Source organism: Eurosta solidaginis, chromosome X (genome assembly GCF_040869045.1).
Source record: "Eurosta solidaginis isolate ZX-2024a chromosome X, ASM4086904v1, whole genome shotgun sequence".
NCBI lineage: Eukaryota > Metazoa > Arthropoda > Insecta > Diptera > Tephritidae > Eurosta > Eurosta solidaginis.
Window position 1 is genome coordinate 181,002,481 of NC_090324.1, and position 27,374 is coordinate 181,029,854.

Below are 27,374 nucleotides of genomic sequence, written 5' to 3' on the forward strand. Positions count from 1 at the left end.
CCGCCGGGAGAATTCCCGAAATCCGGCTCCACTTCCCGGCGGAGGCCGCAAACTTAGCGAGAGAACGTAACCTTATAAGACAGCTTGAACCAGGCGACCCCCAAATAAGGGATATAAAATAACGCATCAGATTGCTTGTAGATGAACACAAGCGGGCGAAATGGGAGGAGCACCTAAGAGGTTGTAACCTCTCTACCGGTGTGGGTAAACTTTGGTCCACCGTAAAGTCCCTATCGAATCCGACTAAGCACAAAGACAAAGTTTCCATCGCCTTTGGCGACAAAGTGCTGTCGGACGCGAAAAATTGCGCGAGCGCTTTCTGCCGACAATATATAATGCATCCTACGGTCGACAAAGATAGACGGAGAGCCAATAGACGCGCACATAAACACAAATTCAGCGCGTCACCAATCACGATCACCGCTAAAGAGGTTGATGACGCCATTGGTCGTGCTAAACCATCCAAAGCAGTGGGCCCAGACGGCATAGCCATGCCGATGCTTAAAAACCTAGGGAAAGAGGGGTTCAAATATTTAGCAAATGTCTTCAATCTGTCTCTTTCCACCTTTGTCATACCTGAGAAATGGAAAATGGCCAAGGTGGTCCCGCTACTAAAGCCTGGGAAACCAGCTAACATAGGTGAGTCGTATCGTCCGATATCTCTCCTATCGCCAGTGGCAAAGACGCTTGAAGCCATTCTGCTCCCTTATTTCCAAGCAAATTTGCAGCTAGCCACTCATCAGCATGGCTTCAGAAAACTCCATAGCACTACCACCGCGCCGAATGACATTAGCACCCAGATAAATTGCGGTTTAAATCAATGCCCCCACCATAGAACAGTACTCGTAGCTCTAGACCTATCAAAAGCTTTTGATACGGTCAACCATGGCTCGTTACTGCAGGACCTGGAAGGGTCTACCCTTCCCCCATGTCTTAAAAGGTGGACCGCAAATTATCTGGGTGGTCGGCAGGCATCGGTGCAATTTAGAAACGAAACATCAAAACCAAGGAGAATTAAACAGGGGGTGCCACAGGGTGGTGTCCTATCCCCACTTTTGTTTAATTTCTACATATCTAAGCTACCTTCACCACCGGAAGGAGTCAAAATGGTTTCCTACGCCGATGACTGCACAATAATGGCCACAGGCTCAGGCCCAAAGATCGATGCGCTATGCAATAAAATAAACGGCTACCTCCTTGATCTCTCCAGTTTTTTCGCCTCGCGAAACCTGGCATTATCATCGACTAAATCTTCCGCGACCTTATTTACAACATGGACGCCCCAAATGTCGACCATTTTGAACATCCACGTCGATGGCACTACGCTATCGACTGTCCTACACCCCAAAATCTTGGGTGTGACGTTTGATCAGGATCTACATTTTGGTGAGCACGCAGCCGCAATTGTTCCGAGAATTCAGAGCCGTAACAAAATCCACAAATCCCTCGCTGGCAGTACTTAGGGAAAAGATAAAGAAACGCTCATGACTACATACAAAGCAATTAGCCAGCCGATTACGTGCTACGCGTCACCCATATGGTCGCCAAGCCTAAAAATCAACCACTGGAAGAAACTGCAGGCCTGCCAAAATACTGCTCTCAGAATCGCCACGGGCTGTCTTCGTATGTCCCCAGAACACCATCTGCATAATGAGGCGAGAATACTCCCCATCAGGGATAGAAATGAGATGCTGACCAAACAGTTCCTGTTGAATACCCAGAAACCTGGGCATCCCAACAGACATCTGATTGATGAACCAGCACCGCCTAGGGGCTTAAGGAGTCATCTCCGTAAGCATTTTGAGGAAATACGGCACCTGAGAACCCAGCCGTATGAAGTGGAAAAACACAAGCAGGTCCTTGGTGAACTCCATAAACAGACGTCGGACCTTTATGCCGGGAATTGCCCGGTGAATCCAGTACTTTACGAAAATTATCCAAAACTTGCGGAAGAGGAACGCATACTCCCCAGGGAAAAGCGTGTCAGTCTTGCTCAACTTCGTTCTGGATACTGTAACAGGTTAAACTCTTACCTATCCAGAATCAACCCTGACATACAAAATGTATGCCCCGCTTGCAATGTGTCCCCACATGACACCAACCATCTCTTCAATTGTAATGTGGAACCAACGCCTCTAACACCCCTTTCCTTATGGTCCACCCCTGTTGAAACGGCAAGTTTCCTTGGACTCCCGTTTGAGGATATTGATGACAATTTGTGATCGGTCGCGGCTATTAGGTGGGGCGAGCATTGCTACAACAACAACAACAACTTTTAGACCATCCCGCCCTCCCACCACCTAGATCCACCACGGAAGCTAATGAAACAGGATTCGCCACGGATAGGTGAGGTTGACAATTGGGTTTGGAGAAGCTAAGTATTGCGCTGGCGAACCCCTTGAACGCGGTATTTTAGTCGCCTCTTACGACAGGCATACCTTCCGTGGGTATATTCTAACCCCCTAACCCGCTGGGGGTATCTGGTCTGAATTTGTAATATTTTGTTTTAGCCATTATTTTTGTACCCTTTTGTAAATGTATATTTAGTCAAGGTTTTGACTAGTCACGCATATCTATACACATTTCAATATATTTAGTGAATATTTAAGCATATTTCCATATTTTTCTTTTATATATCGTCGACCACGCGGTAAAAGCTGCTAGTTCCATCCAACAAGATTTTACAGTAAAACGAAAAAACTCAATTGAAAGAAAACGTCACGTAACTAATTATTTAATTTTTTTTTTTTTTCAAGATGAAGGGAAAATTTGTGGAGTTAGAAGATTTTCATAATTTTATTGGAGTATGCAGGTTTTATTTATTGAGCAGTTAAATCAATATTTACAAGTCATATCTTTATCTGCTTTAATAATGGCCCGTATGGATTTTAGTTTATGGTCCTTTGAACGTTCTGATTTTTCTTATGAATCGACTATACTAAAAATATATCAGACGATTCTGGTTTAGTGCACGGACCTTCAGTCGACGAAGCTGCTGATGCCAGTGAACTGGAGATGGTGGTTGCTACAGGTGATGGAATGTCTTGGTTAAGTACAACTGCTGTTTGACTTTGACTACCTTCATAGTAGAATGACGAATCTAATAAATGACGAAAAAATAACAGTTAGAAGAGTACAAAAATGTTTGTGAGTTAGTGATATGTGATTAAAAAGTCGTCGAAGGCGCGTTAAAAGCTTCTAACTTCACCCAGCTAAACAGGACTGTTCAAAATTTTTTATATTGAATTGCAAATCCCAATACATATACAAAATTATGTGTACACTGAAACTTTTTTATATAAAAAAAAATTATTTTAAATGTTTAAAGAATTTCGATGGCCCCTTAATGAATAAATATTGAATTAAAATTTTTCTTAATGTTACAATATTTTTGGAAAGTTTTTTTCGTCAATTTGCTAGTGTAAATTTGAATATCCTACCGAAGTTACTTGGCTACATATGGAAGAGCTTTTTCTTTGCACTTTCATATGAAATTCAGGCACTTTCATATTGTCACGATATTAACAGCACTAAGTTATACCATCACTAAGGCGATGCCAAGGCCACGATAAGCAGTATTTACGTCAATAATCAAATCATGTATACACATATATAAGGCAGCCGAAAGATGTCACACACAGATGCATTTACTTATACGCCTATGTATGCGCGAGAGACTGTAAACTACAAACATTCACATAAATAATTCAATCATTATGTATCTACATAAACGAATAACTAATTGCGTCTACACATATGTACGTATACGAGCAGCGGAGCGTCAATGCACAAACACATGCATATATCTTATCTGAGTTGTCACAAGAGAGAGCAATAATTTGTGCACGTAGTTGTGGCTGGCAATTTTGTAGTCGAACTAACTAGTAACTTCTGGAAATCGAAGAGCCTAGAAGTATGCAGCGTAAACTATAAAAGCGGAGCAGGCGAGTAAGAAGTAATTCAGTTTGATTTGAGTTGTCAAGCAGTTTGATTAAGACGATATCTAGCGAGCAATAGCAGTGTTATTTTGAGTAGTAGAGTTTCATTGAGCTATCAATCAGTGTGGTTATTCAACAAGCTATTCGTTGCACAGTTTGCTGTTGTGAAGTACTTTAATAAAGGCCATTTTGCATTATTACAAATTGGAGTTATTTATTCAACAGTTTAGCGATACGAACGTTGGCAGTAGATTGCAAATAAGAGCATTTGCAGTAAATTCGTTACAATTGGTGTCAGAAGAGGAATTGTTGAATAAATTCCAGAGGACAACAAGGACATGGCAAAGTTCAGTGAATTGAAGATCCAGCAACTGAAGAGGGAGTTGGAGAGCCGTGGATTGAATACAAGCGGCGTTAAACTTGAACTTCAGGCACGGCTACGGGAGGCAATGGAAGTAGAAGGAATTGACGTGGAAGAGTATGACTTTCATCTTGATGGCGAGGAAATAACAAAAATGGAAGAGACAGTTACGCAGACAGTTACGAGCACAGACTTGAACATGATTTTGGCTGCAATATCTGCTCAAACATCGACAATGGCATCTCAACATAACAGTATAACATCCAAGATGGAAACTCAACTGGAAGAACAGAAAACATATATGGCATCCAAGATGGAATCACAGGAGACACGTATAACATCCAAGATGGAAACTCAACTGGAAGAACAGAAAACATATATGGCATCCAAGATGGAAACACAGGAGACACATATTGCAGAAATGTCGTCAGAAATAACATCGAAGATAGAAGCACAAGAAACACGGATATCCGAAATGTCGGCGCAAATTTCAGCACAGATATCATCGCAGATCTCTGCTCAACTGGAAGAGCAAGAAGGACGAATTTCCTCGAAGTTGGAGGCGCAAGATACAAAAATTTTACAGTTTGAAGAAAAAATCGAGGCCGAGGTGGATGCTTTGAGAGGACGTATCGAGCAGTTGCCACTAAATCGCCCAGCAGTTTCAACGAGTAATCCAAAGGTAAAGACACCATCCTTTGACGGTTCTGTTCCTTTTCAGGTCTTTAAGCTACAGTTTGAGAAGACCGCAGCAGTGAACCAATGGAATGCTGAAGATAAAGTTGCAGCTCTGTTCGTGGCACTGAAAGGGCCTGCCGCGGAAATCTTACAGACTATTCCAGAGTACGAACGGAACAGTTATGACGCATTGATGGCTGCTGTAGAACGGCGATACGGAAGCGAACACAGGAAACAGATATTTCAAATAGAATTGCAAAACCGCTACCAAAAAGCTAACGAGACTTTGCAGGAGTTTGCTTCGGACATTGAAAGATTGGCTCATCTTGCAAATGCGGATGCACCCGTGGAATACACGGAAAGAGTGAAGATTCAGAGCTTTATAAATGGCATACGGGACGTCGAAACGAAGCGAGCCACATACGCGAACCCAAAGCAAACATTTTCTGAAACGGTATCCCATGCATTGACTCAGGAAACGGCGTCATTATTGAGTAAACCAGCATACAAAACTCATCGTGTGGAAGTAGAAAGGCCGGAGTGGGTAGATACAATTTTGGAAGCTCTGAAGGGATCACAACAGAAAATGCCGGAGTTATGAAATGTTTCAAGTGCGGTAACCCAGGTCACATTGCACGTCATTGCAGTAGCAATTCCAATAGTTCCAACAATGTGGGTGGCCCTAAACGCAGAGCTGAAGGAGACGAGCAAATCTCCAAATCCACTCAATCGTTAAACTAAAGCGAGTCAGCCGCAAGGGGCGACAGCTGGCTCCCTCAATTGAATGCCCCATAATCTCTATCTCGCAAATTGGAAGAAGGTCAAGCAATCTTACTGTCGGAGGACATGTGGATGGAAAGGAACGTTTACTGACTGTAGATACGGGTGCATCCCATTCCATCATTCGATCAGATTTAGTCAACAAGAAGATAAGGCCATTGCTTGGAGCAAGATTACGTACAGCCACGGGAGAGGACACCCAGGTAATTGGAGAAGTAGAATGTGAAGTAGCAATTGGGAACATCACGGTACTTCACAATTTTATAGTGGCAGGTATTGTTGATGAAATCATAATTGGAGTGGACTTCTTAATAAACCAAGGCATCAAGATCGATATGCAAAGCAAGACGATGCGATATAAGAACATGGATGTGCCACTTAATTTCGGCTACGAGAGAGGCTACAGCAGTAAACGAGTGCTGGTGGAAGAGAGTCAGCAAATACCACCAAAATCAGAAGCAGTCATCTGGGCAAAGGTAGATGGAGATGGTGGGACAAACAAATTGTGGGTTGTCGAAGCAGCAAATAAATCAGCACTGAACATACTTGTAGGAAAAACCCTGGCTATGACAAAACAAGATGGACGTATTCCGGTAAGAGTACTCAATGAGTTCAAGTCACCATTCAATTTGACAAAAGGAGCTATTTTGGGAAGATGCCAAGAGGCCGAAGTAGTTATTAACTGTGAACAGCTCCAGGAATACGTTTCATCTAGTAATACTGATCTTTCAAATGATATCACGGCATGGACGCATGGGCTAGAGGAAGCCTATCAGAGTAAGGCAAAACAACTGCTCATAAAATACGCGAACATATTTGACCAGGATGGTTCTAAACCAGGCCGCACCAATGTTGTGAAACATCAAATTGACACTGGAGATGCGAGGCCGATCCGTCAAGCTCCACGTAGTGTTCCACTGGCGAAGCGGGAAGTTGTGAGTCAAATCATACAAGAAATGAGTGACAGTGGCGTCATCGAACCATCAGCTAGTCCATGGAGCTCACCGGTAGTACTTGTAAAGAAGAAGGATGGAAAAATGAGGTTTTGCGTGGACTACCGAAAGTTGAATGACGTTACGAAAAAGGATAGCTACCCGTTACCAAGAATTGACGACACTCTGGACTCGCTATCTGGTACGAAATGGTTTTCCACACTGGACTTGAAAAGTGGCTACTGGCAAGTTGAGGTGAAGGAGGAAGATAAAGAGAAAACAGCCTTCAGTGTCGGTGATGGTCTTTGGCAATTTACAGTGATGCCTTTTGGACTTTGCAATGCACCAGCTACTTTTGAGAGACTCATGGACCAGGTACTGAAAGGACTACATTGGAAAACATGCTTGGTGTACCTGGACGACATCATCGTATTGGGCAAGAGTTTTGATGAACATCTTAAAAACTTGGAGGAAGTTTTCCAGAGAATAGCTGGCGCTGGTCTGAAGTTAAGTCCCAAAAAGTGTACGCTGTTTAAAAAGGAAGTAAATTATTTGGGCCACAAGGTAACGACAGAAGGTGTCTGTACAGCGAATGAAAAGATAGAGGCAGTAAAGGATTGGCCAAGACCACAGAATCTGCATGAATTGAGAAGTTTCCTTGGGTTGTGCACATATTACCGCCGATTTGTACCAAATTTTGCCAGCGTAGCCCATAGTCTCCACGAGCTAACAAGGAAAAATAAAGCTTTTGAATGGAAGAAGGACCAAGAAGTAGCTTTCCAAACATTGAAAGAGCGGTTGTGCACTGCCCCAATGTTGGCATACCCGATTCCAGGAGCAACGTTTATTCTAGATACAGATGCGAGCGGATATGCTATAGGAGGCGTTTTATCACAACTGGTCGATGGACAAGAGAAGGTAGTTGCATATTACAGCCGTTCAATTGGAAAACCAGAGAGGAACTATTGCGTTACACGGAGAGAGCTGTTGGCATTGGTAGAGTGCATTAAACATTTTCACAAATACCTCTACGGCCAGCGATTCCGTGCCAGGACAGATCACGCAGCGTTGAAATGGCTTCTGCAGTTCCGTAATCCGGAAGGACAATTGGTACGGTGGATCGAGCGACTACAAAGGTATGACTTTTCCATTGAGCATCGAAAAGGTAGTACCCATGGAAATGCTGATGCAATGTCACGAAGACCATGTAGTCTGGAATGCAAGCACTGCTCAAAGGCCGAGGCTAAAGAAGACATTATAGATGTCCGGCTAATGACTATAACGTGTACGGATGAATGGGACAAGGAACAACTAAGAAAGTGTCAGCTAGAAGATACAGATCTGTCTAATGTTATGCAAGGGCTCGAACGAAACGAAAGACCAAGCAGAGAGGAGATGTCAGCAGAGAGTCCCATTGCGAAGTCATATTGGGCACAGTGGAACAGTTTAGAATTGATATCCGGTTGCTTGCATCGAGTATGGGAGAGTGAGGATGGTCAATGCAAGAAGAAACTGATAGTTGTTCCCAGGAAGAGGATTCCTGACGTGCTCAGCGAGCTGCACAATGGTCCAAGTGGAGGTCATCTTGGAATCACGAAGACACTCGAAAAAATTAAGCAGAGATTCTATTGGGTTGGTTGCCGTCAGTCGGTCACCGAGTGGATTGCCAACTGCGAGGTATGCAACAGAGCGAAAGGGCCCAAAACCCGAAGTCATGGCCAGATGAAGCAGTATATTTCAGGTGCACCATTTGAAAGGATCGCCATGGATGTCGCAGGTCCATTTCCTATTAGCAACCGCGGAAACAAATACGTACTGGTGGTTATGGATTATTTCAGTAAATGGCCAGAGGTATACCCAATCCCAAACCAAGAAGCAGAAACAGTAGCAGAAGTGGTTAAAAACGAATGGGTTGCAAGGTATGGTGTACCAATGGAGTTACATTCTGACCAAGGCAGGAATTTTGAATCAGCTGTGTTCCAAGAAATGTGCAAGAAGTTGGGCATTCGAAAAACACGGACAACTGCATTGCATCCTCAGTCCGATGGTATGGTGGAACGCTTCAATAAAACATTGGAGGAGCATTTAAGGAAAGTTGTAGACAAGTACCATAAGGACTGGGATACACACATATCATTATTCTTGATGGCCTACCGATCGGCAGTACATGACACAACGGGCCAAACTCCCGCAAAGGTAATTTTTGGCAATGACCTTCGACTGCCAGCTGATTTGAAGTATGGGATAGATGCCGATGCGGAGAGGAATGTCAAGAAATCCACTGGTGTCTTGGAAGAAGAGCTGAGAGAGATACACGATCTGGTAAGGCAACGAGCAAAGATTATGAGTGACAAGATGAAAGCGAGGTACGATAAAGCAATTAATTCGGAAGGGTTTCAGGAAGGAGATTTGGTGCTGCTATACAACCCACAGCGGAAAAAAGGTTTGTCCCCGAAATTGCAGTGTAACTGGGAAGGCCCATACAAAGTTGTAAAACGGATCAACGATGTAGTGTACCGCATACAAACCACTACCAAACCACGAACCAAAATGAAAGTGGTTCATTTGGAGAGATTAGCAGCGTTTAGATCGGGAGATTTGTCTGATCGGGACGATCAGACTTAGGTGGAGGGCAGTGTCACGGATATTATCAGCACTAAGTTATACCATCACTAAGGCGATGCCAAGGCCACGATAAGCAGTATTTACGTCAATAATCAAATCATGTATACACATATATAAGGCAGCCGAAAGGTGTCACACACAGATGCATTTACTTATACGCCTATGTATGCGCGAGAGACTGTAAACTACAAACATTCACATAAATAATTCAATCATTATGTATCTACATAAACGAATAACTAATTGCGTCTACACATATGTACGTATACGAGCAGCGGAGCGTCAATGCACAAACACATGCATATATCTTATCTGAGTTGTCACAAGAGAGAGCAATAATTTGTGCACGTAGTTGTGGCTGGCAATTTTGTAGCCGAACTAACTAGTAACTTCTGGAAATCGAAGAGCCTAGAAGTATGCAGCGTAAACTATAAAAGCGGAGCAGGCGAGTAAGAAGTAATTCAGTTTGATTTGAGTTGTCAAGCAGTTTGATTAAGACGATATCTAGCGAGCAATAGCAGTGTTATTTTGAGTAGTAGAGTTTCATTGAGCTATCAATCAGTGTGGTTATTCAGCAAGCTATTCGTTGCACAGTTTGTTATTGTGAAGTACTTTAATAAAGGCCATTTTGCATTATTACATATTGGAGTTATTTATTCAACAGTTTAGCGATACGAACGTTGGCAGTAGATTGCAAATAAGAGCATTTGCAGTAAATTCGTTACAATATGAATCGAATTTATATGTGAAGGCATATGGAGGTGCTATAAATTTTTTTATATTCAAAGTGTGAATTTGTATCTATGCCTATATTGAACTCAGCATTCTTATTGTGTTGAAAATATATAGAGATAGCGGCTTTTCATAATTCTGTTAGATCTACCAGGCTTAGTCTTTTGTCGTTTTTAGCGGTTCTGGAAAATAAACGCAAAATTTTTGTATACTACCATGTGCAATGCAGGATGCTGGGATGCAAGTGGGGCCTATCACCCAACCTCTGTCATTGGGTATTTAGGCAATTGTGAAGTCCATTTTTTAATATGGGGTCCTTGCTTGGTGGACAGCCAAACAAAAACGTACGTTACCTAAAAACTAGAGAGGGTTTGCTTTGCAGATTGTCAATTATATGAACTACACTAAAACAACGCAACAGCAGCATTGCATGCCATTCTACACATCCCGCCTGCAGACTTAATGGCCAAAAATATCGCATTATCCACTGCAAGAAAGCTTAAGGTCTCGGGGCAGCTTGAGTGCAGGCCGTATGGCCATAGCAATATAGCGCCAACTAATCGAGCAAACGGAATATATGGTCCCATACATGAGCTTCGGAAAAGTTCTGGGGGAATTGAGCCGGAGGGTTGGCGCCAGCGTACAGGAATGGCAGAAAACACTATACACGTATTAAAGATGGTTCTAAATTAACGGATAAAGTCGGATCTGCTGTTTACGGTATCGACCGAGAAATAAGTAGATCCTACAGGCTGTCATTTTACTGCAGCGTCTTTCAGGCGAAAATTATAGCCGTCAAAAAAGCAGCAGAAATTCTGGGGAAAACAAGCTTAAGCTACATTCGCGTCAATAGGCAATAATTCCACACAGTATTTTATCAAGAAGTGTCCTGGAATGCAAAAACGCCTTGGAAAAACGTTGGTCAGGCCGGACCATTTATCTGTACTGGGTTTCCGATCATAAAGGGATAAAAGGTAGCGAAGAGTTTGATGATTGGGCAAAGGAGGGTGCAGCACTCTCTGAATCAACGGTAACAGTCTCAATCCGGTTGGGAGAAGTCAAACAGGAAAGGCTCGGAGAGAAGGAAAATTTCTACGATCATATACAAATCCTGCAATATTAGACTAATAAAGTGCCTCATATCTTTGAAGAGATAAATCTTAAGGCTCACGATGGGCATACTTACTGGACACTGCCATCCGGCGTTGCATGCTTTGAAGTTGAGCCATGTCAGTTACAGCAGACTTAGAAAGTGCGAGCTGCATTAGAAACGGATGAACGCGTTCTGAGTTGGTGTCCTGTGGTCGCTAGGTTAAGGCTCCAGCTATTAGGGACAGCAGAGTTGCCAGGTCTCGAGGCAGCAATTTAGCTGGGCACTTGAAAACTTGTGGTATTTGCCAATAGAACGGAGTTATTCTATAACATAAGTCCTGGCACCTGATTGGGGTTCTTACGTTTGGCCGTCAAACCAATTCTCGTAAAGCCATGAACACCTTCAGTCTATGTGAGGTCTTATTGACCTGCCAGTTCAACCTTACCTAACCATGTGCAAAATTCGTTTCTCATTCTCTCAGTATCAAAAAGTCGTTTTGAGTGACTTTAAAAACCATATATTTGCACTTATGTTTGACAACAACTCATCAAGCTGTAATGCAGCTTAATATGAGTGGCTTACTTTAAACTACCTCTTTTTATATTTCTGCCTTTTGAAGCTTCATTTATACATAAGTTTGATTTTAACTGCACGGTTAAAAGTTTGAGCCTAAATCTGAAACATGTTTGTACTGTTATATATGTACAAAAGCAAATTTGATTTAAACTATAACCTTAAATTTCGTTTTCGTGGAAATTAGTGCTCGGAACTTGAGCAGCGTAGTGTTGGGCTAGTGTACTTACTGAACTGTATAAAAACACCGTGGTGTGATGGTAGCGTGCTCCGCCTATCACACCATATGCCCTGGGTTCAACTCCCGGGTAAAGCAACGTCAAAATTTTAGAAATAAGATTTTTCAATTAGAAGAAAATTTTTCTAAGCGGGGTCGCCCCTCGGCAGTGTCTGGCAAGCGCTCCGATTGTATTTCTGCCATGAAAAGCTCTCAGTGAAAACTCATCTGCCTTGCAGATGCCGTTCGGAGTCGGCATAAAACATGTAGGTCCCGTCCGGCCAATTTGTAGGGAAAAATCAAGAGGAGCACGACGCAAATTGGAAGAGAAGCTCGGCCTTAGATCTCTTCGGAGGTTATCGCGCCTTACATTTATTTTATTTTTTATTATGACGAATATTGGCATCACTATTGCGTTAGTAAATAACCACAACAAAAACAGCAAGCAACCACACTTATGTACATGTACAAATTAAAGCAAGTAAGGAGATGAGCAAATACCCAATTCCATTCAATCGTTAAACTAAATTGGGTCAGCCGCAATAGGCGACAGCTGGCTCCCGCAATTTAATGTCCCATAATCTCTCTCTCGCAAATTGGAAGAAGGTTGAGCAATCTTTCTGTCGGAGGACATGTGGATGGAAAGGAACGTTTACTGACTGTAGAGACGGGCGCATTTCATTCCATCATTCTATTGGAATTAGTCAACAAATATATAAGACCATTGCATGGTGCAAGATTGCGTACAGCTACTGGAGAGGACAACCACGTAATGGGGGAACTAGCATGTGAAGTCCAATTGGGAACGTCCAGGTAGTGTACAATTTTATAGTGGCAGAGATTGTTGATGCAATCATAATTGGAGTGGACTTTCTTGTTCGACCAAGGCATCAAGATCGACATGCAAAGCAAGACGATGCGACATATGAACATGGATGTGCCACTAAATTTCGGCTACGAGAAATATACTGCAGCAGTAAACGAGTGCTGATGGTGAAGAATCAGCAACTACCACCAAAATCGGAGGAAGTTATCTGGGGAAAGGTTGATGGAGATTTTGGGAGAAGGAAATTGTGGGTTGTCGAAGCAGCAAACAAATCAACGTACTTATAGGAAAAACCCTGGCTATGACATAACAGGATACACATATCCCTGCAAGAGTACACAATGAGTTCGAGTCACTACTCAAAGTCACCAAAGGAGCTATATTGGGAACATGCCAAGAAGCTGAAGTAGTTATTTACTGTAAGCACCTCCAGAAAAATGTTTCATCTAGGAATATTGATCTTTCAAATGACATCAAGGCATGGACGGAGGGGCTATAGGAAGACTATCAGACTGTTAAGTCAAAACGACTGATCCTAAATTACGCATACATATTTGACCAAGAAATAGTTAAAAACTTCGTTTATTTGGGAACCAGCATCAACACTAGCAACATCATCAGCTCTGAAATCCGTCGAAGAATCACTCTTGCCAATAAATGCTACTTTGGATTAGGTAGGCAATTGAACAGTAAAGTCCTCTCTCAGCAAACGAAAATCATACTCTACAAGTCACTTATCGTATCCGTCCTGCTATATGGTGCAGAAGCATGGGACATGACAACATCAGTTGAAGCGGCTCTGAAGTCTTCGAGAGAAAAGTTCTTCGAAAGATTTATGGACCTCTACCCGTTGGCGATTGCGAGTACCGAAGAAGATTTAACGATGAGCTGTGTGAGCTCTACGCACACATCACCATAGTCCAGCGAATTAAAACGCAGCGGCTGCGCTGGCTAGGCCATGTTAAGCGAATGAAAGATGACGGTAGAGGTAGAGGGCGGCCCCCACTCCGCTGGAAGGACCAGGTGGGAAAAGATTAAAACTCCCTTGGTGCGACCAATTGGCGCCGGTTGGCTGAGTGAAGGAGCGACTGGCGTAGCTTGATGGATGGCCATTAACCATATAAACGGTTAAGCGCCAATTAACTAAGTAAGTATTTGACCAAGATGGTTCCAAGCCATTCCGCGCCAACGTTGTGAAACATCAAATTGACACTGGAGATGCGAGGCCGATCCGTCAAGCTCCTCGTAGTGTTCCAAGAAATTAGCGACAGCGGCGTCATCGAACCATCAGCTAGTCCATGGAGCTCACCGGTGGTACTTGTGAAGAAGAAGGATGGAAAAATGAGGTTTTACGTGGACTACCGCAAGTTGAACGACGTCACGAAAAAGGATAGCTACGCATTGACGACACGCTGGGCTCGCTATCTGGTATGAAATGGTTTTCCACACTGGACTTGAAAACTGGCAAGTGGAGGTGAAGGCAGGGCCGCAGAGATCCGAACCGGGCCCCTGGGACAGTTCGCGTTTACGGCTCGATCCAGTAAAAAAAATCACGTACCATACATATATTTTTCAATTCACATTGTCAGTTTTATTTTATATAAAGTAAGATTTACTGGAGCACTTACATTAATGAAATGTCAGATTTCATTGTTTGATTTGCTTACATTAACTTTTTCTAAATATGTACATTTTAAGAGCTTGAATCAGCCAGGGAAAACCTTCCATTCTTTTTGGTCTGCGAATATGGAAATTACCGATTCAAAACTAACGCTGCGAGAAAGGCTGGACTCCGACGCCAATGTTCCAAGGCTTGTCAAGCGATTTTGGCTCATAGTATAACGTAAAAAATTGTTCATGCGAGACAATATACTAAAGAACGCTCCCTTCAGCCACACTGACTTGAAGTGCGCAAAATATTCTTAATGCTATGCAGATGTTAGGAAATAATACTTCCATCTTCAAGTCATGAAATTTGTTCAGAAGTTAAAATGGTGGCAGCGAATCACATCCCAAATTTGCTAAGTGGATGGCTTTGAGATGAAAGATTTCATCTATTAGATCCGTAGAAATATCGATGCCATAAATCGTGCAGAATGCCGCTGCCTTTTCTATGAGCTCTTCTTCCGTCAGATCCTGGTACTTCCACAAAAAACTTAATTTAATTGCAATATCATTTACGGCTTCGAAACGTCTTGTCATGTTACCTATCAAGCAGTCCAAAAGAACCTAAAAAACTTGTTGTTTGAATTGAGTTTCTTCAACTCATCAATCAGGCTACGTATATTTTCTGTTTCCACGTCCAGTGTGGCATTTCTAGCTTGCAGTACTAGATTTCGATGTTTGATTACCGTCAACACTTTGAGCCAAATGGAGGCTCAGAGCATACACTCAAACTTCCCCATATATGCTTCAATACCTCTCAAATCCGTTACTGTTTCTGAACTCAGATACAAAAGCTTGATTTCATCAATAGCTTTCAATATATAGGGAATGTGAGTTGCGAAAGGTTTCACACTATCCACACGAGCAGACCATCTTGTTTGTGACATACTGTGCAAGGAGCAATTAGTTTTTTCTTTGACAATTTCCCATCTCCGAGGGCTTGCGCTAAAGATATTATACAATTTCTGCATAATACCGAAAAATGTGATGACTTCTGCAAAAAAAAATGTACCAATAATTGCACCACTGACAAAAGAAATACGAAGCTTGCAACAATTAACGCGAAACTGACCTATGTAAGCTTATCCACGGCATACTCATATGTTTGCACAAATTTGCGCTTCGCAAAACAAGTCAAGTGTACTAATTTTTTCAAATTAACGCTCTAGTTTATTATCAGCCTGTATTTACAGATGTCGCTGGCTTTTACAAAAATGAAAAAGCAATACGACCAAACCGATAGGGGCATTTTTATAGTCGAAATAAAATGTGATTTTAAGTTAGTTGAATCATTTTTATTTTTGACAGATAGCGCTTATAAAATTGTGTCAAAAACGTTTATCTAACTTAAAATCACATTTTATTTCGACTATGACTATGCCCCATAGTACATATTTGATTGGCTGCTTATGATTTTAGTTTAGTGATTTTCAATTTTAAAACAATTTTTATAGCACCAAAATATGTATGTATTGTAACAAATTTACTGCAATTCCTCTTATTTGCAACCTTGTGCTAACGTTCGTATCACTAAACTGTTGAATAAATAACTCCACTAGTCAATAATGAAAACTGGCCTTTATTAAAGTTCTTCACAATAACACTAATATTGCTCGCCAGATAGCGTCTTAAATAAAACTAATTGTCGTGCCTCTACTGTTGCGGCCTTTTATACTCTGTGATTTCTCGTTTGCATACTTCTAGGCTCTTCCAGAATTTACTTAGTTACTGCTATATAATTATAACTGCAGATGCACGTGTATAGCTTCTCATATGCGCGTGTATTTATGAGCAACACTTCCACAATTATAATTGCTTACTTTGGGAGCATCTCAGATAACATATCTGCATGTGTTTGTGCGTTGCTTCCCCGCTGCGTGTACGTACAAATGTGTAGACATAATTATTGAATAATTGATGTGCATACAAGTCACTGCTTAGCGTTGGCTTAGAGATGATAGTATCCCTTAGTGCTGCTAATATTCGTTACAGTATTTATGAAATCCTAGTTAGAATACTGTTAATACTGCTTTGCCTTGCCGGGCCCTCAAAAACCTTCCGGGCACCAGGGCAATTGCCCTGGATGCCCCCCCCCCCTCTCCACGGCCCGGGGTGAAGGGAGAAGACAAGTCAGACAATGTCGGAGATGGTCTTTGGCATCAGCTACTTTTGAGAGACTCATGGATCAGATATTAAAAAACTAAATTGGAAAACATGCTTGGTGTACCTGGACGATATCATCGTATTGGGAAAGAACTTTGATGTACATCGTAAGAACTTGGAGGAAGTTTTCCAGAGAACAGCTGGTTTGAAACTAAGTCCCACAAGGTATTTACTGTTTAAAAAGGAAGAAAGTTATTTGGGTCACAAGGTAACGACAGGGGCATCTGCACTGCGAATTAAAAGATAGAGGCTGTAAAGGATTGGCCAAGACCACAGAACCTGCATGAATTAAGAAGTTTCCTTGGGCTGTGCACATATTACCGCCGACTTGTACCAAATTTTCCCAGCGGAAACCACAGCCTCAACGAGCTTACAAGAAACAAGTATGGGAGGCTAAGTTCGGGTGTAACCGAACATTACATATTCAGTTGAGAGCTATGGATACAATGTAAGGGAAAATCACCATGTAGGAAAATGAACCTAGGGTAACCCTGGAATGTGTTTGTATGACATGTGTATCAAATGGATGGTATCAAAGAGTATTTTAAGAGGGCCATGGTTCTATAGGTGGACGCCATTTAGGGATATCGCCATAAAGGGGGACCAGGGCTGACTCTAGAATTTATTTGTACGATATGGGTATCAAATGAAAGGTGTTAATGATTATTTTAAAAGGGCGTGGGCCTTAGTTCTATAGGTGGACGCCTTTTCGAGATATCGCCATAAAGGTGGACCAGGGGTGACTCTAGAATTTGTTTGTACGATATGGGTATCAAATGAAAGGTGTTAATGAGTATTTTAAAAGAGAGTGGGCCTTAGTTCTATAGGTGGACTTCTTTTCGAGATATCGCCAAAAAGGTGGACCAGGGGTGACTCTAAAATGCGTTTGTACAATATGGGTATCAAACGAAAGGTTTTAATGAGTATTTTAAAAGGGAGCGGGCCTTAGTTCTATGGGTGGACGCCTTTTCGAGATATCGCCATAAAGGTGGACCAGGGGTGACTCTAGAATGCGTTTGCATAATACGGGTATCAAATGAAAGGGGTTAATGAGTATTTTAAAAGGGAGTGGACCTCAGTTCTATAGGTGGACGCCTTTTCTAGATATCGCCATAAAGGTGGACCAGGGGTCACTCTGGAATGTGTTTGTACAATATGGGTATCAAACGAAAGGTGTTAATGAGTATTTTAAAAGGGCGTGGGGCTTAGTTCTATAGGTGGACGCCGTTTCATGATATCGCCATAAAGGTGGACCAGAATTTGTGTGTACGATATGGGTATCAAATGAAAGGGGTTGATGAGCATTTTAAAAGGGAGTGGGCCTTAGTTCTATAGGTGGATGCCTTTTCGAGATATCGCCATAAAGGTGGACCAGGGGTGACTCTAGAATGCGTTTGTACAATATGGGTATCAAACGAAAGGTGTTAATGGGTATTTCGAAAGGGCGTGGGGCTTAGTTCTATAGGTGGACGCCCTTTAGGGATATAGCCATAAAGGTGGACCAGGGGTGACTCTAGAATGTGTTTGTGCGATATCGGTATCAAATTAAAGGTATTAATGAGGGTTTTAAAAGAGAGTGGTGGTAGTTGTATAGGCTCTCGCCTTTTCGAGATATCGCCATAAAGGTGGACCAGGGGTGACTCTAGACTTTGTTTGTAAGATATGGGTATCAAATAAAAGGTGTTAATGAGTCTTTTTAAAAGGGAGTGGGCCTTAGTTCTATAGGCGGTCGCCTTTTCCAGATATCGCCATAAAGGTGGACCAGGGGTGACTCTAGAATATGTTTGTACGATATGGGTATGAAATGAAAGGTGTTAATGAGTATTTTAAAAGGGCGTGGGGCTTAGTTCTATGGGTTGGCGCCTTTTCGATATATCACCACAAAGGTGGACCAGAGGTGACTCTAGAATGTGTTTGTACGATATGGTTATCAAATTAAAGGTATTAATGAGGCTTTTAAAAGGGAGTACTGGTAGTTGTATATGTGAAGGCGTTTTCCAGATATCGACCAAAATGTGGACCGGGGTGACCCGGAACATCATCTGTTGGATACCGCTAATTTATTTATATATATAATACCACGAACAGTATTCCTGCCAAGATTTCAAGGGTTTTTTAATTTCGCCCCGCAGAACTTTTTCATATCATTCTACTTAATATGGTAGGTGTCACACCCATTTTACAAAGTTTTTTTCTAAAGTTATATTTTGCGTCAATAAACCAATCCAAATACCATGTTTCATCCCTTTTTTCGTATTTGGTATAGAATCATGGCATTTTTTCGTTTTTTGGTAATTTTCGATATCGAAAAAGTGAGCGTGGTCATAATCGGATTTCGTCCATTTTTTATACCAATACAAATTGAGTTGATATAAGTACGTGAACTGAGTTTAGTAATCGATTTTTGCCCAAGTTATCGTGTTAACGGCCGAGCGGAAGGACAGACGGGCGACTGTGTATAGAAACTGGGTGTGGCTTCAACCGATTTCGCCTTTTTTCACAGAAATAAAATATCGTCCCAGAATCTAAACCCCTACCACATTTCACAAGGACAAATTAAATGAAAAAGGGCGGAGTCACGCCCATTTTGAAATTTTCTTTTATTATTGCATTTTGTTGCAGCATATCATTACTGGAGTTGAATGTTGACATAATTTACTTATATACTGTAAAGATATAAATTTTTTTTTAAATTTGACTTAAAAAATTTTTTTTTTAAAACTGGGCGTGGTCGTTCTCCGATTTTGCTAATTTTTATTATGCATACATATAGTAATAGGAGTAATATTCCTGCCAAATTTCATCATGATATCTTCAACCACTGACAAATTACAGCTTGCAAAAGTTTTAATTACCTTCTTTTAAAAGTGGGCGGTGCCACGCCCATTTCCAAAATTTTACTAATTTTCTATTCTGCGTCATAAGTTCAACTCACCTACCAACTCACCTACACTTTTTCGGTTTTTCGAAATTTTCGATATCGAAAAAGTGGGCGTGGTTATAGTCCGATATTGTTCATTTTATATAGCGATCTGAGATGAGTGCTCAGGAACTTACATTCCAAATTTCATCAAGATACCTCAAAATTTACTCAAGTTATCGTGTTAACAGACGGGCGGACGGACATGGCGCAATCAAATTTTTTTCGATCTTGATGGTTTTGATATATGGAAGTCTATATCTATCTCGATTCCTTTATACCTGTACAACCAACCGTTTTCCAATCAAAGTTAATAACTCTGTTTGCTCTGCTCAACTGAGTATAATAAAGCTTTTGAATGTAAGAAAGAGCAAGAAGTGACTTTCCAAATATTGAAAGAGCGTTTGTGTACTGCCACAATATGAGCATATCCGATTCCAGGAGCAACATTTATTCTAGATACAGATGCGAGTGGATATGCTTTAGTAGGCGTTTTGTCACAAGTCGTCCACGGACAGGAGAAGGTAGTTGCATATTACAGCCGATCAATTGGAAAACCCGAGAGGAAATATTGCATTACACGCAGAGAACTATTGGCATAGGTAGAGTGCATTAAAAATGTTCAACAAGTACCTCTACGGACAGCGATTCCGCGTCAGGACAGATCACGCAGCGTTGAAATGGCTACTGCAGTTCCGTAATCCAAAAGGACAATTTGGAACGATGGATCGAGCGACTACAAAGCTATGACACTTTTCCATTGCGCATCGAAAAGGTAGTAGAAAAGGGAATGCCGATGCAATGTTACGAAGACCATGTTATTTAGAATGCAAACACTGTTCGAAAGCTGAGGCTAAGGAAGACATAATAGATGCCCGGCTTATGACTATAACGTGTCCGGATGAATGGGCCATGGGACAACTAAGCAGAAATTATATTGGGTTGGTTACCGCCAGTCGGTCACTGAGTGGATTGCCAACTGCGAGGTTTGCAGCAGAGCGAAATGGCCCAAAACCCGAAGTCATGGCCAGATGAGCAATATAACTCAGGTGCGCCATTTGAAAGGATCGCTGTGGATGTCGCAGGTCTATTTCCTACTAGCAACCACGGAAACAAATACGTACTAGTGGTTATGGATTATTTCAGCAAATGGCCAGAGGTATGCCCAATCCCAAATTAAGAAGCGGAAACAGTAGCAGAAGTGTTTACAATCAATTGGGTTGCGTGGTATGGGGTACCAATGGAGTTACATTGTGATCAAGGCAGGAATTTTGAATCAGCTGTGTTCCAAGAAATGTGTAAGACATCGGGCACTCGAAAAACACGGACCACTACATTGCGTCCTCGGTCCGATGGTATGGTGGAACCATTCAATAGAACCTTGGAACAGCACTTAAGGAAAGTAGTGGACGATGTCTATAAAGAGAGGGATATACACATATCCTTATTCTTGATGGCTTACCGGTCGGCAGTGCATGAGACAACGGACCAAACTCCCGCAAAAGTAATTTTTGGAAATGACCTTCGACTGCCAGCTGACTTGAAGTTTGGGATAAATGCCGATGCAGAAAGAAATGCCAGGAAATCCACTGGTGTCTTGGAGGAAGTAATGAGAAAATTACACGACCTTGTTAGACAACGAACCAGGATTATGAGAGACAAGATGAAAGCCAGATATGATAAAGCAATTATCTCGGAAGGTTTTCTGGGAGAAGATTTTGCGCTGTTATACCACTCACAACGGAAAAAGGGTTGTCCCCAAATTGCTGGGAAGGCACATACAAAGTTATAAAATGGATCAACGTTGTAGATTATCGTATACAAATCATTAGGGCTGATTACAATCACAACGGCGGTGTAGCCGCCACATCTGTCATATTATTTTTACACATGTTCTTATGAGTGTCGTTATTTTCGGCGCGACAGAGCAGCATAACAATCAATCACGAAAGCCGTTGTAGCCAGATTAAACCTAATTATATTTTTGGGAAGCGACAGTGAGTGGCGGTAATAAAAGCTAAATTCATCCTTTTGGGAGTTTTTTAAACATAATTAATATTTTTTTCCAAATTTTTCGCCACTGTTTGCTGTAATTTATATTGGTGGCTGCCGCTTTCAACGTAATCAAAAGGCCAATGCTTGGCTACGGTTGTCGTCAAGCTTTGCTTAATTGTGGTTGTGGTCTGTAGACGTCATGTTGAATGTAATCAGCCCTATTGGCTAACCACGAAAAAAATTAAAGTTGTTCATTTGGAAAGGGTGGCGCCGTTTAGATCGGAAAATTTGTCTGATTGGGACTATCAGACTAAGGTGGAGGGCAGTGTGGCGAATATTAGCATCACTATGCCGTTAGTAAATAATAACAACAGAAACAGCAAGACTCCACACTTATGTACATACATGTACACCAGTGGTCTATCTAGTGAAATAATTATTCGCTCTCATTTCATTTTTCAAACAAACGCTAATGCGCAGAATGTTTTAATGGTTTAATGTTAACAATTTATTTTGTTTAAATTTTTCGTTAGAGTCAAGCAATAAAATAAACTAAGCCCCTACCACTACGATGATTTTAGTCGTACTAACACAGCCACAGTTTAAATTTTGGTGACCACTGATGTACACATTAAAGCAAGCAGCCACACATATGTACAAGGCAACGAAGAATATTACATACACATAACCAGCAGCTGGAAGAAGAGAGATTATTTCACATACATATACATATGTAGCCGCCCAATATGCACAAGTACAACTTTTTTTCCAAACTTTGAGAAATATGTAGTTCTCAAATGGAAATCCAACTTTTACAACAGTTGGAGATCAAATCGTTTTTCCAAAGTTTGTTTTCAAATTGAGTGCTCTTGGAGGTCAAGCGAATATGTGGGCTTCCAAAAGATGTGAGAACTCTGAAATCGACTCCAAAATGTGCTCCCGTAGAAAAACTGGGTTCGGGAGGACATGTACATTACGAGCTTAAAGACACATTAACTGATTTTTTGGTAAAATATTCTTCATATTCTGGTGAGCTCAGCCTGGATATAAATGTTCATGGTCTCCCTTTATCCGAAATTCGGGTTTGCAAACTTGGGCCATTTTGATAAATGCCAATGGGACGCCAGATATTATGGTTGCAGGTACTTTTTGTGGAGAAACTAAACCAGAGTGTCCCAATACGTATACGATAGGTGTCACACCCATTTTACAAAGTTTTTTTCTAAAGTTATATTTTGCGTCAATAAACCAATGCAATTACCATGTTTCATGCCTTTTTTCGTATTTGGTATAGAATTATGGCATTTTTTTCATTTTTCGTAATTTTCGAAATCGAAAAAGTGGGCGTGGTCATAGTCGGATTTCGGCCATTTTTAACACCAATGTAAAGTTCAGATAAGTACGTGAACTGAGTTTAGTAAAGATATATCGATTTTTGCTCAAGTTATCGTGTTAACGGCCGAGCGGAAGGACAGACGGTCGACTGTGTATAAAAACTGGGCGTGGCTTCAACCGATTTCGCTCTTTTTCACAGAAAACAGTTATCGTCCTAGAATCTAAGCGTCTACCAAATTTCACAAGGATTGGTAATGTTTTGTTCGACATATGGCATTAAAAGTATCCTAGACAAATTAAACGAAAAAGGGCGGAGCCAAGCCCATTTTGAAAATTTCTTTTATTTTTGTATTTTGTTGCACCATATCATTACTGGAGTTGAATGTTGACATAATTTACTTATATACAGTAAAGATAAAATTTGACTTTTAAAAAATTTTTTTTTTAAAAGTGGGCGTGTTCTTCATCCGATTTTTCTAATTTTTTTTGACACATATATAGTAATATTAGTAACGTTCCTGCCAAATTTCATCATGATATCTTAAACGACTGCCAAATTACAGCTTGCAAAACTTTTAAATTACCTTCTTTTAAAAGTGGGCGGTGCCACGCCCATTGTCCAAAATTTTACTCATTTTCTATTATGCGTCATAAGCTCAACTCACCTACCAAGTTTCGTCGCTTTATCCGTCTTTGGTAATGAATTATCGCACTTTTTCGGTTTTTCGAAATTTTCGATATCGAAAAAGTGGGCGTGGTTATAATCCGATATCGTTCATTTTAAATTGCGATCTGAGATAAGCGCTCAGGAACCTGCATACCAAATTTCATCAAGATACCTCAAAATTTACTCAAGTTTTCGTGTTAACGGACAGACGGACGGACATGCCTCAATCAAATTTTTTTCGATCCTGATGATTTCGATATATGGAAGTCTATATCTATCTCGATTCCTTTATACCTGTACAACCAACCGTTATCCAATCAAAGTTAACATACTCTGTGAGCTCTGTTCAACTGAGTATAATGATAGGACTACAACCACGCCCACTTTTTCGATATCGAAAATTTCGAAAAACCTAAAAAGTGGGATAACTCATTACCAAAGACGGATAAAGCGATGAAACTTGGTAGGTTGGCTCACCTTTTAACGGAAAATAGAAAATTAGTAAAATTTTGGACAATGGGCGTGGCACCGCCCACTTTTAAAAGAAGGTAATTTAAAAGTTTTGCAAGCTGTAATTTGGCAGTCGTTGAAGATGTCATGATGAAATTTGGTAGGAACGTTACTCACATTACTATATGTGAGCCAAATAAAAATTAGGAAAATCGGATGACGAACACGCTAACAGGCTAAGTTCGGGTGTAACCGAACATTACATACTCAGCTGAGAGCTTTGGAGACAAAATAAGGGAAAATCACCATGTAGGAAAATTAACCTAGGGTAACCATGGAATGTGTTTGTATGCCATGGGTATCAAATGGAAGGTATTAAAGAGTATTTTAAAAGGGAGTAGGCCATAGTTCTATAGGTGGACGCCATTTCGGGATATCGCCATAAATGTGGACCAGGGGTGACTCTAGAATGCGTTTGTACGATATGGGTATCAAATTAAAGGTGTTAATGAGTATTTTAAAAGGGAGTGGTCCTTAGTTCTATAGGTGGACGCCATTTCGGGATATCGCCATAAAGGTGGACCAGGGGTGACTCTAGAATGCGTTTGTACGATATGGGTTTCAAATGAAAGGTGTTAATGGGTATTTTAAAAGGGAGCGGTCCTTAGTTCTATAGGTGGACGCCTTTTCGAGATAACGCCATAAAGGTGGACCAGGGGTGACTCTGTAATGCGTTTGTACGATATGGGTATAAAGGTATTAATGAGGGTTTTAAAAGGGAGTGGCCCTTAGTTGTATATTTGAAGGTATCGACCAAAATGTGTCGGGTACCGCTAATTTATTTAGATATGCAATACTACGAACAGTATTCTTGCAAAGATTCCTAGGGCTTTTGATTTCGCCCTGCAAAACTTTTTCATTTTCTTCTACTTAATATGGTATGTGTCACACCCATTTTACAAAGTTTTTTCTAAAGTTATATTTTGCGGCAATAAACCAATCCAATTACCATGTTTCATCCCTATTTTAATATTTGGTATAGAATTATGGCATTTTTTTCATTTTTCGTAATTATCGATAACAAACATGTAGGCATGGTCATAGTCGGATTTCGGCCCTTTTTTTACCAAAATAAAGTGAGTTCAGGTAAGTACGTGAACTAAGTTTAGTAAAGATATATCGATTTTTGCTCAAGTTATCGTGTTAACGGCCGAACGGAAGGACAGACGGTCGACTGTGTATAAAAACTGGGCGTGGCTTCAAACCGATTTCGCACATTTTCACAGAAAACTGTTATCGTCATAGAACCTATGCCTCTACCAAATTTCACAAGGATTGGTAAATTTTTGTTCGACTTATGACATTAAAAGTATTCTAGACAAGTTAAATGAAAAAGGGCGGAGCCACACCCATTTTGAAATTTTCTTTTATTTTTGTATTTTGTTGCACCATATCATTACTGGAGTTGAATGTTGACATAATTTACTTATATACTGTAGGGATATTGAATTTTTTCTTAAAATTTGACTTTAAAAAAATTTTTTTTTTAAAAAGTTGGCGTGTTCGTCATCCGATTTTGCTAATTTTTATTTGGCTCACATATAGTAATGAGAGTAACGTTCCTACTGTAGTATCGCCTGGAATACACCTCACTTCAAACACGCTTAACATTACAAACATTCGTTCATTGACCCAGATAACTACTATGAGTTAATTCCCGTTTGCCAAGTCGACTAATGCATAATTGCGTCATACCCAAATTGCTCAAGTAAGAATCATATTGACAATATGTAGGCCAATATAATAATTCGCTGACAAAGCATTTCTCACTATTGAGTCATGCACCTCTAGTATGTAAATATTAATGTAAGAATGTATATATGTATATTTTAAGAACTTTTGTATAAATAGGAAAGAATTTATTCAATAAAAAAGGAATATCATTCGGACGCTAAACTTCACCGCTTCAATTTTATTATTATTCGGAAATATTACATGGCGATCCTGCCAGACTAGATTTGAGATTGGCAAAACTGTTAAAAAATCTAGTTGGAGGAAGATCCTGCCAGTTGGACCCTTAAAACATAAAATTTGCCAGACAAGCGAAAATTGTTTGAAGGATCTTACTGGAAGAGATCCTGCCAAGTAATTTTCATTTAAAATTAGTTTAAAAAGTATGAAAAGTAATGGCAACAAACTGGTTCGAAGCTAGAGGACATTCTGGTATAAAATCCAACAAAAACATTGGAAACCAGAAGAAACTTTATGAACTTTTAACAACTAAAAAAGATTTGATAAACTTTTAACAACTAAAAAAGATTTGATGGACTTTTAACAACCAGAAAAGATTCGATGGACTTTCAACAACCAGAAGAAATTTGATAGACTTTAAACAACCAGAAGAGATTTGATGGGCTTGCAACAAAATAACAGCAGCAGCAGCTAGCATCATAGAGAAGTGGAATACAAAATTGGCCAATAGACTAGCAGCAAAAAGGAAAGCAGTTGGCAGTATAGAGAAATGGAATATTGACCATTAGCCTGCAGCAAAAGAAAGAAGATTCAAGAACGACTGGCGGCTGTTAGCTTTAAATAAGTATATTTAAAAGTTATTACATTACATGTATATTTAAGATTAGAATCAATTGAGCGGCCTTATGGGCGCTAAACCACAAGCAACAAGTAAGGAAGACTAAGTTCGGGTGTAACCGAACATTACATACTCAGTTGAGAGCTATGGAGACAAAGTAAGGCAAAATCACCGTGTAGGAAAATTAACCTAGGGTAACCCTGGAATGTGTCTGTATGACATGTGTATCAAATGGATGGTATTAAAGAGTATTTTAAGAGGGCCATGTTTCTATAGGTGGACGCCATTTAGGGATATCGACATAAAGGTGGACCAGGGGTGACTCTAGAATGCGTTTGTACAATATGGGTATCAAATGAAAGGTGTTAATGAGTATTTTAAAAGGGAGTGGGCCTTAGTTCTATAGATGGACGCCTTTTCGAGATATCGCCATAAAGGTGGACCAGGGGTGACTCTAGAATGCGTTTGTACAATATGGGTATCAAATGAAAGGTGTTAATGAGTATTTTAAAAGGGAGTGGGCCTTAGTTCTATAGGTGGACGCCTTTTCGAGATATCGCCATAAAGATGGACCAGGGGTGACTCTAGAATTTGTTTGTACGATATGGGTATCAAATGAAAGGTGTTAATGAAAATTTTAAAAGGGAGTGGGCCTTAGTTCTATAGGTGGATGCCTCTTCGGGATATCGTTATAAAGGTGGACCAGTGTTGACTCTAGAATGCGTTGGTAGAATTAGGGTATCAAACGAAAGGTTATAATGAGTATTTTAAAAGGGAGTGGGCCTTAGTTCTATAGGTGGACGCCTTTTCGAGATATCGCCATAAAGGTGGACC

The 27,374-nt window shown here is 40.7% G+C and overlaps 1 protein-coding gene across 1 annotated transcript in view; it reads right to left on the bottom strand.

Annotated features, from left to right (window-relative positions):
- Positions 1–2,819: 2,819 nt before the first annotated feature.
- sv (shaven) overlaps positions 2,820–27,374 on the bottom strand; it is a 956,023-nt gene continuing 931,468 nt past the window's right edge. Inside the window, exon 6 of the mRNA XM_067758509.1 lies at positions 2,820–3,100. Within this exon, the coding sequence (XP_067614610.1) occupies positions 2,934–3,100 (167 nt within the window). The 3' untranslated portion in view covers positions 2,820–2,933. The remainder of the gene's footprint in view (positions 3,101–27,374) is intronic.